Raw genomic sequence first — 13,548 nt, forward strand, 5'->3', positions numbered from 1 at the left:
ATATATATATATATATATACCCAATTAATTATTAATGTTATTTAAGTTCTGACTAATGTAAGAAATCACTAATATATTGAAAGTGACTCTTGATATTGATAACTGGCGGGTATAAATAACGTAGGCGTGGAGTTTCCATTAAATACCAAATAAATAAATAAATAAATAAATAAATAAATAAATAAATAATAATAATAATAATAATAATAATAATAACAATAATAATAATAATAATAATAATAATTATTATTATTATTATTATTATTATTATTATTATTATTATTATTATTATTATTATTATTATTAAAGTGATGAAAGAGCTTCTGACTTGAAATATCGACAGAGAACTGACGAAATCAAACTTCTAGTTTTGCGTCCGATAGCAAGGGTGCCCATGTTGTGGTTTCTAAGGGGAGACAAGTATAAGCGACGTTTCAAGTATAGTTCCAATTTTTGCTGTAACTAATGTAAAAATTCTATTAGGTTTTCAATATTCCCAAGTACAATTTCCTCTAAGAGGGGGGAGAGCGCCCCACCTTGCCCCCCCTGATGGGCGCCCTTATCCGATAGTTATGCCTTTTACAGTAAACAGGGCGAATGATTAATTAAAGTGAATGAATACGAAATAATAAGTGGAATGAGAGTGTGAGAAGAAAAAAAGGACCTCTAGAAAACCCTCAGACACGATGTTGTTCATCAGAAACTCACATCACCGAGCCAAGGGCTCCTCGCTACCAGAGGTGAAAAATGAAATGAAGTGAAATATTCCAATTTTAGGTCTCACGGTCATGCCATGTATGCTAAAGAGGATTGTGATGATGTGAATGAATGAAATAGTCGATTGAAGAAGGTTGAAGAGCACAGCACATGAACCCATTTGGCGCCAACTGGAATAGAACCAGGGATCCCACACTTCAGACATGAACACCCTACTACTGTGCCACCGTACCTCCAACATAGAACTGAAAAAAAAAAAGGCTGATGAAAACAGGTATAGAGCGTGGCGTTGTATAGACGTGTATATATGGAGAAGTCAAACGAAAAATAAAAACCTTTGAAATGTGGTACAGTCCGCAGCAAAAAACCTGCAACATAAGTATGTAAGTTTATTGTGAAACTACGCCTAACACCCCAGGGAATCAACATAACGTCTAAGTGGCACGAATCACGCCAGGAGAAACCTCGGCGTCCTCCCCAGCACACTTATTTTGGAGCAAAAGACTTCGTCGTTTCACAATAAACTTACATGCTCATGTTGCAGATTTTTTACTGCGGACTGTATAAATAAGAGGGGTGAATAAGGTATTAAATGAAAGAGTAATGAAAACGATAGGGAAATAAACGAAATATCCTGAAGACTATTTCAAGAAAGAAGATATATGATGATTGGACACATGATGAGACATTAAGACATCACGGTACCACCTGCGGAGGAAATGGCAGAAGGAAAAATATCAAGAGAAAGGATGCGATTGAAATTAAAGGACCGAATAATAAAAATGAAGAGAAGAAAATTTCTGGCTCTAGAGACCAAAGCACACGAAGAGACAGTGAAACTTAATTGGTAGACAAGAGCAAATACAGAGAGTAAAACAGATATTATTTTTCTTCCGGCTGAATTGACACATATTTTACAGGATCCACTATTAGAATTATGTAGACATAATGACATTCGAATATTTTATAGATTTCAAATGTGAATGTCTACGAGTTCAGTTCTCTTTGCTCTAATTAAAATTAGAAAGTCAACTAGATACTTCAGTAAAAACTGTGGTTTCAACAACAGCAACATGCAAACGTGTGAAGTACTCTTCTGCACTGAAATTGGAAGCTTGTAATCGCAATTTAGACGAATGTATTTAAATTTTCTCTTTAAGATAAAATTTATTCCCAAAGAAAAATTCTAGCGCACGAAACAATAAGACAACCCTATACATACCATAATGATTGTAAATATTAAAAAATAAATAAATAAATAAATAAATTATCTAAATGAAACTACAAAATTTAGTTTATTTCCTTTCTCAACTCACAGATAAGCTCTGAAGTATCAAGTCACAATTTATCAAATTACGGATTAGGGTTTTTAAATACTAACTTGACTGCAGAATCGTCAGTGGCGTACGTAAGTGGGGGGTTAATCCCCTCGAGCAAAAATAAACATTTACCTTATTAAGATATGTACAAATACCTGAACTTGAGAGACTGAATCCCCTTGACGAACTTCTGCGTACGCCACTGAAAACTATCTCACTCCATGTTTTACAAGTATGATACTGTAGTCAAACAAGAGTTAAATGTTGTCAAGGAATATATTATAAACAGTTTGTAAGGATTTTTGGACTTTAATTGTTTGAACTGTAAGATTAAATAAACACCTGGCAAAAAGTCTAAATAATTATTCAACATTTAAATAATAATAATAAATAATAATAATAAATAATAATAATAAAGAAGAGTCTGTCCCTATACCTTGACAAAGGGGGATGTAAATGTTTTTACGACTTACATCTACTTACTCTGACAGTGACCATAGTACGCCACAGCGAGGCCTCCCCTCTTTCGACAGGAACGCTTTCGTAGTCGGCACAGATTCTTATACGTGTGACCATCAGTACCACAGACGGGACCCGAATTTTTTCCTTTGTGGCATTCTGGTGCACACACACACTTCGGCCGACCTTTCCTCACTCTACATATCTTATTCTCTCCACATTGCACATCTTCACACGTTTCTAAAGAATTAAAAAGAAAAAGGAGATTTATTATTTTGGACACTAAAATATAAATGCTTTAAGATTATAATAATACACTAGCTGAACCTGCGCTGTCTACTCAGCGCATCGTTCTATTATGACCATGAATTTCAATAATCGTTTCTAAAATTATATCAATTTTCGTTTCCAAAATTCGTTTCGTCGTCGAATTTATCAATTTTCGTTTCTGAAATTACCGTATATTACCAAAAAAAAAAAAAAAAAATCGTATATTCATTGTGCACTGCAAAAAAGTGGGTACTCTAAAATTATCGTATATTCACGTATTATCGTAAGGGCATTATCGTATATATCATAAAGGCTTAAATGACCGTATATCTCGATAAATTATCGTATGGTTGGCAAGCCTCGGTCTGACCCATTGCGACTCATATACTCTGAGATTTTGTACACAGATGCCATTTCGTGTGCAAAAGGCTCAATACATTTTAGATTACAATACCTGATATAGTGTTTTAGTGAATATGTGATTTTACAAATACAATACAAATGTATTTCTTTATACGCACGCGTTAACTATACATTGTTCGGCGTAAGCTCTAAACTGCGATAAACAAAGCCACGTGAAACTAAATCTCGCTGATTTACTGTTGTCCTACCGACGTTTGTACTCTTCCGCAAAATAGTCCATGTGATTGCATTATTACTTTTACTATGAAGCTTCATATAAAACTGCTATATTATTATAAATGACAAAAATATAATACGGATTATCTAATAATACTGCAATCGACTGTGGCTAATGAAACAATATAAATAAACACTAAGCATGCGCAGTAATTGTGGCGCCAACTCAACTGTGGACGGGTGTTCTGCTTTTAAAGTCTGAAAGATGACTGGCATGAATCCCTGTTCCGCGAGTATTGTGGTGAAACACCAACAAGGCAAACCTTTACTCACTAAGCAACAATTGTTTACGAGCGAAATTCAAATACTTTTTTTTATTTAATCTTTCGAGTTTCTTTTCTTTCTTTTCTGCTGCTGCTGTAAGTATCTGGAAAACACGAGACATTATTGTCAAAATGCACGTGCATAATTTGCTCCTCCCCGTGGGGAGTGGAAGTGTTACATCACTGGCCAATCGTATTTGTGACAAGCGGAAGGATACAAATATTTTGTTTATTGGAGTTTAGAGCTTACTCTGAACAATGTTTAGTTGTCATAAATGCATAAATACCACCATTTACAACCTACGTGAGATTTAAGTTGAAAAGGGAAAATTTTGTTTCGTCGGTGCGAAATTTGTCTCAGAAATACTGGGAGCACTACAAGAGATCAATCACCAACCTCGTAAGAATGTGTATTTTTATGTGAGAACTCACGAGAAGAACCAACAAATTTCTATTACTCTAAACGTTGAATAAATTAACAACAATAGTGACGAAACAATAATTATATTATACAAAAAAAATCGATTTAAGAAAGAAAAAATAAAAATACAACAACGTTCTTTATAACCATAGCAACATTTTATTCATTTATTTTCATTCTCCCTCATTGCTTACATTAACACTTTCTTTCAAATTTCCTTATTTTCTCATCTTCAACAATCCTCTACACACACACACACACACACATGAGCATCCTTCTACTTCATCATTCTCTGTCCCCCTTTTTTTCTGAAAATAACCAATTCTTTGGTAAAGTGTCGCAGCAAAATCTTTGGGATTGAAATAATACCAAAGGGTTTGCGTCGTGAAATGCCAAGGATTTTTTTAGAATTCCCCCATCCTTCATCTCATCATCACCCACTAGCAAGTTACTTGATAAAGTATCGCAGCAAAACTTTTGGCATTAAAGGAATTCCAAAGGGTTTGCTAAGTGAAATATCAAGGAATTTGCTAGAATCTGGTTCTCCGGCGTAAGATCGTATGGTGCATATGATCTTCGTCCCTCTCCAGTCAAAAGTAGGCCCTCACAGATGTAGAGACATTGACGAGGTTGTCGGGCTTTCAACGAACATCTGCCTGCACCAACTTTGCTTTGGATGAAAAATATCTTGTTCTTTTCTTTGCAGGAGAACTTAAGTCCAGAGATATTTTAAAGATCATTACTCGTGGAAGGCAAGCCAAATATAGAACAGGCTTGTGCTAAATAGAAGGAAAATTAGGCCTGTGCTAAATAAAAGGAATATTACCTGTTTCAAAGTTATGGAATAAGAACAACGTCGTATGGTATCTCTGAAGACACAGTGGCGACAAAAATCCAATATCTAAAACTCCAGAAGATTGAAGAATGAATACAAGGAACAATTTGTGACGAGAGTAAAATAGAGGTGCTTGAAAGGCTTTTAGAAGTGTCCAGCTCATTAGTTTGGAGCTATGATGTAGTGTAGCCTTAATCTACGGAATGATACAACTTAACCAGTTAATGGATGGAAACTTAAGTGCTTGAAGAAGACAGACTTATTTACTCAGTCTGATAGTTGGATCACATTCATGGATGGTTGATTTTAAGATGTAAAAGAAAAATGTGTTAAAGAATCGATAGTTATCGAGAGACTAGAGCTTAATCCTCTGATACCGTCGACTACCGTGACTCATTGCGAGTAAAATCAGAGTGGTCTTCAGGTTACCCCAGAAAGTACATGATGTCCAATATACAATGCAATTCGGAGTTTGGGATAGGAGAACTTTTGAACCTGAAGTGATACATATTTAATGGTTATACCAAACTGAAGCTTTGTTCATGCACATGGTTTTAAACTAGCAAGCAATGATTGGAGTACACTAGGAATCACACAGTGTTGCCAGATGTAACCGAAGATGTAAATCAATTTTCTTGCAAAACATGTAAACTGACTCATAACTCATACGCATGGATGTTCTGTTGTTAATTTTCAATTTGTTTAGTTGGAGGAGCTTGTAAACTATGGAGCAGAAAAAATATTTTTTCATTTCCACCGATAACTAATCGGATGAGGCCTCTGTAAGAGGGAACTTGAGAAATCGTAGTTTCCATACATTAACACTCTGAGTTGGCAACACTGTTGATGTTTCAGTGCATCAAAAAGTGTGTTAAGGATCTGTCTACATTATGGAATTACTGAAAACAATGAAAAAGAAACTTTGAAATTATCATGATAAAACTTTTGCTTACATGCACCCGGCAACCCTGCTATTAATTTCTATGGGGCTACTTAAAGCAAGTTCATTTCTATGGGGAACTGCCAATGTTCGTTTCTTGGTCTTGTGTAGTTCAAGAAGAACAATACTCGAACTATACAAGACCTAGAAACGAACATTGGCAGTGCCATTGAGAACATTAACACTTCTACTCTTCGTGAACATGCCAACATGAGGCAACGTGTGAACCAGTGTTTGAATCAAAACAGGGAGTACTTCCAGCATCTGTTGTATAGCTGATAACTCATTCAGTGTTGATTGAGAGAATTAAGAGGTATTGCGTATTTGTCTGGAATTGAAATCAATTCTTAATCACACAGAATAGAACATTCACGAAACTTAACGTTCGAAATGAACTGAAAATGAAATGAGATGAAATCTTTCAGTTTAACGTCCCACAATTTAGCCCTTTAGGTTAAGGGAGAGGATGATTAAGGCAAATGAATGATGATGGAAGATGCGATAGAATGAAAAAGTAGGGGGAAATGGGAGTACCCCAAGAAAACCCACGGACACGAAGTTGTCCACCACAAACTTACTTGGCCGGGAATCGAGGTAGGGGCCCCATGCACAAGAGGTAAGCGTTCTACCACCGTGTCCCCTCGAAATGGAGTTAATCTTAAGTTTAGACAGTGTATATTAATGTATGAATAAGTACAAAGAATAAACACTAAAGGATATAATGAAACACGAATTACAAAACACCACCTTAGAAATCTCAGAGTTAATATTTTAATCAAGTACTAGCTGAACCTGTGCTGTCTACTTAGCACATAGTTCTGTTATGACCATGAATATCCTTCCCACCGTGCATATCTCTTTACACAAGTAAAGGATAGGAGTCTCACAAAGGAAGTGAATTGCTACGTATAGATGTCGAAGGGAGTTTGTAGCAAATATGTAGAAGTAAAACGATATCAAGTGGAAATATTTTTTCTAATTAATCCGTATCAGTCCGAGTACGGCTTATTGGTGCCTTTGAAGTTGCCAGCATGCAATAGGTTTTGCCATTCAGAATTAATCAAAGCGCCTGCAATGTCCGTCAACCCGCCACATATAACTTCTCTTTTGATTGCCTAACACCGTAGTTTCGGCCTGCAACAATGTTAATCTTATTGGCTCAAGACGGCCCATAAAATCTTGAATAGAACAATAATGACACGGTTTTTGAAAATTTGAATGAGAACTGGACAATCTATACAAAATTTGGAATCGACCAGTGAAAACGACACGTTTCTAGCACGTCTGGTTTTCGAGATCTCATCGTCGAAAGGATTGGGGACAAACACATACACCTTTCATTTTAATATATAGACTAGCTGAACCTGCGCTCTCTACACAGCGCATCATTCGCATATGAGCATAAATATCCTTCTCATTCTTCACAACATCTGTACATGTCCCTTTATAGCCACAAGTAAAAGAAGTCTTGATTTTAAAAAAATCCGCAAGGTGTATCATAAAGAGAAAATTTTATTCATTATTTTTTTAATATCAATATCTCGCACCGTTTGCAAGATTTGAGCGTACTTTCGGTTTGAGTTTCTAATTAATGTATGACCAGTGTTTTCTTTCTTCTTGCATGCAGTATGTAATAAGTAAATACATTACATACACAATTAATTATAATGGCAGTTATATATGGTGTTCATTGAGCAAAACACTCCAAAAATATTCATCTTACACTGGAGAAATGGTTATCCTTCCTTTTTCATTATTTGGCTATGAAACAAACGCCTGAGATATATGCAACCCCTATATAGAACAATGTTGTGTTGGAATGTATAATGCGTAGGATATGACACTTTAGTTTTCTTTATTATTACTAGCTGAACCTGCGCTCTTTACACAGCACATCATTCATATATGAGCATGAATCTCCTTGTTATTCCTCACATCTGTACATGTCCCTTTGCAGACACAAGTGAAAGACGTCTTGGTAAAAATTGGTAAAAGATACCGTAAAGGGGAGATCTTTTTCGATTACTTTTTCAATATCTCGTACCGTTTGCAAGATTTGAGCCTACTTCCGGTTGCAGTTTATAATTCATGTATGATCTGTGTTTTCTTTCTTCTTGAATGTAGTATGTAATAAGCAAATACATAAACTAAGTAACTCTATGGCCTATGGAACCCAGAGGTTCAATGCCGCGTTCACAAAAGCTCTCCACTGACTTCTATCCTTAGCCAATTGGATCCAGTTTCTACTTTGTATTCCTATTTCTGCGAGATCCATCTTAGTATTGTTCTCCCATTTGCGCCTACGTCTTCCTAATAGTGGTTTTCCAGTTAAGATTTTGAAAGCGTTCGTTCTTTCTTCCATACTGGCTACATGACCTGCCCATCTGAGGCTCCTAAATTTGATGACCCTAACAATGTTGGATAAACCGTATAAATTATGTAGTTCCTCGTTATGAAGATTCTGACATTCCCTATTCCCGTTTCTCTTGGGTCTGAATATTCGTCTCAGGATCTTGTTCTCAAATATTTTCATTCTATGTTCTTCGTTCCGAGTAAGAGACCATATTTCGCAACCATACAAAACAACAGGAATGATTATCGTTTTATACATTTTAAAATAAACTAATACATTACACATACAATCAATTATAATGTCAGTGATATATGGTGTTCATTGGGCAGAACACTCCAAACAATAAAGATTCAGCTTAGACTGGAGAAATGGTTATCCTTCGTTTTTCATTATAATTTGGCCATGAAACAAACACCTGAGAGATATGCAGCCCCTATATACAATTATATGGTGTTGGAATGTATAATAGGTAGGATATGATGCTTTAGTTTTTTTTTTTTTTTAATTTCAACACTTCCAGTGTACCCGCAAAAATGTAATAAATAAATAAATAATGGCCATGTTTTTTTAATATTCAATTAGAACTGGACAATCTACGTAAAATTTCCAATCGATCAGTGAAAACGTAATCTATCTAGAGCCTGTAATTTCCGAGATCTCATTGTCGAAAGGATTTACCACAAACATATAAACGTCTACAACATATAGTTTAAAATAAATAGGAAGAAATAGGAAGACTGAAGCACAGTTCACTTGCATTGATTTTCGAGAAGGCTTATTAAAATACAAAGGCTTTGAACATTAATTTTAAAACAAACTTTATGAAAGAGATCTATTTAAATAACTTATTTAAAGTACACATACTCAAAATGTTTGTCTCTGTTAAACGTGAAATCACACATAACCGTAAATGAAAGATTTGAAAGCCAAAGTTATAGGTTGGAGCTCAGTCGCTCTTAATTGCTATTGTAGCATTTTAATAGATAGATAGAATAGATAGATCCTAATAATAAAATGTAAACGCCTGTCTATCAGCTGCTGCGTCACGCTAATATCTACTTCTAAGACTAGACACACTGATTAGTACTCATGAATTGCCCAGAAGGAAGTTGGTGACGGAGTTGATATATGAATACTTCTTTATAGAAGTTACTGTTTGACCTTTTGTTTTACGCCTTTGAAAAAAGTGTTGATCTACAGTTAGTGACTGCATTAAATGTCACTGAAAATAATAGTAGTGACGATGACGTGAAATTTTGATAATTTTCTTGTAGCTCATCTGTTCGATATGCTAGGACATCGCTAAGCACAGTCCAGTTCGATTATGGACGTTTGTGTCATTATATACTGGTGTGCAAAACTTAAGGACGAAATAGATAAAGTAATATAAAAGATTGCGTAGTTAATGTAAATAAATGAAAACCTGACGTCTGCCACACATGCACAGGATGCAAGACTTTTTAATGGTCTGACAGCGTGACTGTAGCGCTGAATGGGTCTGTTTCCTCAAAACAAATCAGTTGAATAAAAGGAACGAGACAATGTGTGCCAGTCATAGAGCTGTTAAGGTGCACTGTGATGCTGTTACTCACAACCACTTGACCCAGATACAATATTTAGATGATTTCATACGGGAAAGAATCGTCGAAGAACTGAAAGAAGGACGAAGTGTGACACGTACGTATGACCCAGGAATTTGATGTTGTTCACAGCATTGCTTCATGAAGAGCATTCCGAACCAAAAGCAATATTGAGAGAGGGAAGGTGTTGGTTGATCATGGTCAACGACAGTAGACGACAATCGCTATATTGTGAAACAAGCAAGAAGAGATCGATGTCAAACAGCGGATGCAATTTAAACTCATTTACGAGGACTGCAAGTCATCCAATCTCACACTTCACCGTAACACACCATTTGCATTGGGGTGGTCTCCATGCCCGACAGCCATTACGTTGTGTTCCACTGACACTTGCACATCGGTGACATCGTTTGTGGTGATGCCAAAAAATAGCAGGACTGGACCCAGGAGGAGCGAGATCGCGTTCTCTTCTTCAATGAGAGCAGGTTGTCTGAGTAGTAATTCCGGATGTACACTCATCTGTCGGGAGGTGGGAACACGTACTGAAGAGAGAAACATTGTAGAACATGATCATTTTGGTGATCCAGTTTTCTTGTATGAGCAAACATAATGTTGCACGGACATACCGACCTCTCAATTATTGAACGGAGTACAGTTACTGGTCAACGATATTGTGACACTGTACTCCTTCTCCTCTTACGTCTTAATACAGGTGGAGTCGATCCCAACTTTTTCTTCATGAATGATAATGAGCGGCAGCATCGAACAGCGTAGGTGGCGGAGTTCTTGGAAGGAGAAGATATTCAACGAATAGACTGGCCTGCCTGTTTCCCCGACTTAAACCTGAAAGAGTATGTTTGAAATGCTATGGGGAGACATCTTGCAGCACGTCCAAATGCACTACAGACTATCGAATAATTGTCACAGCTCTGATGTTGGACCACAGACAATTCATTACTAACTTTATAAGCAGCATGGGAGCACGTTGTAGAGCATGCATTCCTGTCTGCGCTGACTACACACCCTTTTAAGGACCATTTCACTCCTGTAATGTTAGGAGAGGGGAATATCATGAGTCGCAGGCTCTCTAAATAAAAGTGACATTTTCGTTCTTTCTAGCACACGTCCCTTTCTGTTGTTTCCTCTATCATACGGTAGCACTACTTTATATGCACAGTTCGTTTTACCAATCTATGCCATTTGAGAGTGACATAGCATTCGATACTTATTTTCGTCTCTAAGCTTTGATCACCAGTGTACATACCCGAACGTTCATATGGAAGTTCGTTCAATTCTCAATTTACACGTTTATATCTTATCTAAGAATATGCGACTATTTTTTCTTGATTTATTTATTGCTTTTAATAAATTATTTACTCTGGAGTCTTGTTACGCTGAAAGTAATTGAATAAAGCCCTGGAAATTAGAGGTAAGTACGGTAAACTCCTGATTATTCAGTTTTGCATTTTTCTTTATTTCTTCTTTCTTTCAACGATACGATACCACGCTCTTCATCTGATTAGTCAGAAAAAATGGTGGCCACTGGTTCAGGATCCATGGCTCCCAGTTCAAATGCAATGGCCCAAGAGTACATAGGACCAGCCCCTCTAAATTCTAGTATGGGTACCTTGATTCACTCCCACAATTTTGGGGAGAGATGCACAGAACCACTTCTTAAATTTTGGAAGTTACCTAAAATATACAAATTTGGTAGGGCAGCATAAAACCAGGGCATGTACCTCCGAAAGTTTAAGTGGTTTATCTCATTCCTTTCCATGGATAAAAAAGTTCCCAGAAATTCAAATTTGTGAGTTTTTTTATCTACTTTATCCTGTTTGATGAGGCTTTATCACGTTATATGGTTTTATGAATGAATATAGGGGATTCATTCTCTTTCATACGACATTACTACCCTGATGCACTCCTCTTAAATTTCAGGAGAGTTAGTGCAGTCCTTAAATTTCGGAATTGTCAAACACTAAAATTTAGTAAATATTTTCTAGAACTCGTGTATATACATCTGTAAATTTGGGTTGTCCATGTTGTCCCAGTAAGAGATTTTTAAAAATGCAAATATATATGGCACTTGTCTTAAATTTTCATTAATTTCTATTTTTTTTTTTTTTTCACTACACAGTACAAAGAAAACTTTTATGTCTTAAGTATTGAAAAGACAGCATTCCAACAAGTCTAACCGAGGTACTACAATACAATAGAAGTTTTGAGGGAATGTCAGGGCCCTATCTTTATTAAATGGATGATAATTAACGATTTGAACACAAATTCTAACTTCTACGGGACAAATTAGAACAAACTGAGCACTAAATATTGGTGAACTTTGAATCGAAACCGAGTTGGTGGGTGGCCAGCTTCACCCTTCCCCCCTCTAAACCATTGTTAGTCATTTTCCTCTTCTGGGTATAGCAGAAATTCTAAAATACGCAGCACAAGTCAGCACAAATTTGCCACTAAATACTGGCATAGATTCGAATCGAATCCAAATTGGTGGGAGAAGGCTAACTTCAGACACCCTCTACACCGTTGTTACTCATTCCCCCCGTTCTCGTTATAGCACAAATTCGAAAACATGCGGCACAAATCAGCACAAATTGAGTACTAAATATTGGTATAAGTTTGATTCGAATCTGAGCTAATGGTGGGCTAACTTCACACCCCTTCCTAAACAATTCTTGGTCATGTCTCCCTTTCTGGCATGGCACACAAATCAGCATAAATTGAACACTAAATATTGCCATAGGTTCGAATCCAATCTGAGTAAGTAGGAGGGCTAGTGTGAAGTTATTTCTCACCAGTGTTGTTAAATCTCTCTGTTGTTAATGGAGCATACATTCTAAATTTTACGGCACAAATTAAGCACTAATTCATGATAATATTTGCAAACGTTTACCGAGAGACGGGAGGCCAAATTTACGTGCCCCCAAGTTTTGAATTTCTGACTTCCTTCACCTACAGAACAGAATGAGACAGATCACCTACGTAAACTTTGAGAGATACATAACCTTGTCCTATACTAACCTACCGGTACCAAATTTGTAGTTTTGGTAATTTCCAGAACTTAAGAATTGGTCTCCCGTGCACCTCTCCCTAAAGTTTCGGGGGTTAACAAAGGTATTTATGTCAAAATTTAGAAGGGGTGGTCCTATGTACATCTGAGTCATTATTGCCGGGCTAAGAACTAGGTGCCACTGATTTTCTTTTCTGACTTATCAGCTGAAGATAGTGACACTGCCGACTTTCTGACAATTTAAAAAAAAAAAAAAACTTAAACCGCAAATAATAATAATAATAATAATAATAATATTTTTGTGAAAATATAAATCAACATCCTTTTAAGTACAGAAAATTATTGTTTATTAAACCATAATTCTAAGCGGAAGCGCCTACTATAAATAAAAAAAAAAAAATGTTCAAAGGCGTTTTCGTGTAGATCTGTGTCTTTTCTCGTCCATTTTGCTTGCTATCCATGGATAATCGACAATTTACTATCTATCATATATATATATATATATATATATATATATATATATATATATATATATATAATGCTATTTTTCACTAGTAAAATTCTTTCAACGATTGATTTGCATCATTCATTACTTGATCAACCTGTCTGAGTCCACTGAGTTATCTGGTGGGCTGACCAGGCATTTCGGTGTCCCGAGAATATTTTTCTACGTACTCTGTTTTTTTTTACAAAATTGTGAAGTTGGTTTTATATGTTAATGGAACAA

At 36.0% G+C, this 13,548-nt stretch overlaps 1 protein-coding gene across 6 annotated transcripts in view; it reads right to left on the minus strand.

The window, feature by feature from the left end:
* Fs (Follistatin) overlaps nucleotides 1-13,548 on the minus strand; it is a 593,437-nt gene that overhangs the window by 92,189 nt on the left and 487,700 nt on the right. For all 6 annotated transcript variants that reach the window (XR_014129674.1, XR_014129685.1, XM_081747802.1 and 3 more), the window contains one exon: nucleotides 2,520-2,735. Coding sequence is in view for 4 of the 6 variants with exons in the window: in XM_081747802.1 (XP_081603928.1) it covers nucleotides 2,520-2,735 (216 nt within the window). In the remaining 2 variants the exon portion in view is untranslated. The remainder of the gene's footprint in view (nucleotides 1-2,519; nucleotides 2,736-13,548) is intronic.

Source organism: Thermobia domestica, chromosome 2 (genome assembly GCF_964235325.1).
Source record: "Thermobia domestica chromosome 2, izTheDome1.hap1.1, whole genome shotgun sequence".
In the NCBI taxonomy this organism is placed as follows: domain Eukaryota; kingdom Metazoa; phylum Arthropoda; class Insecta; order Zygentoma; family Lepismatidae; genus Thermobia; species Thermobia domestica.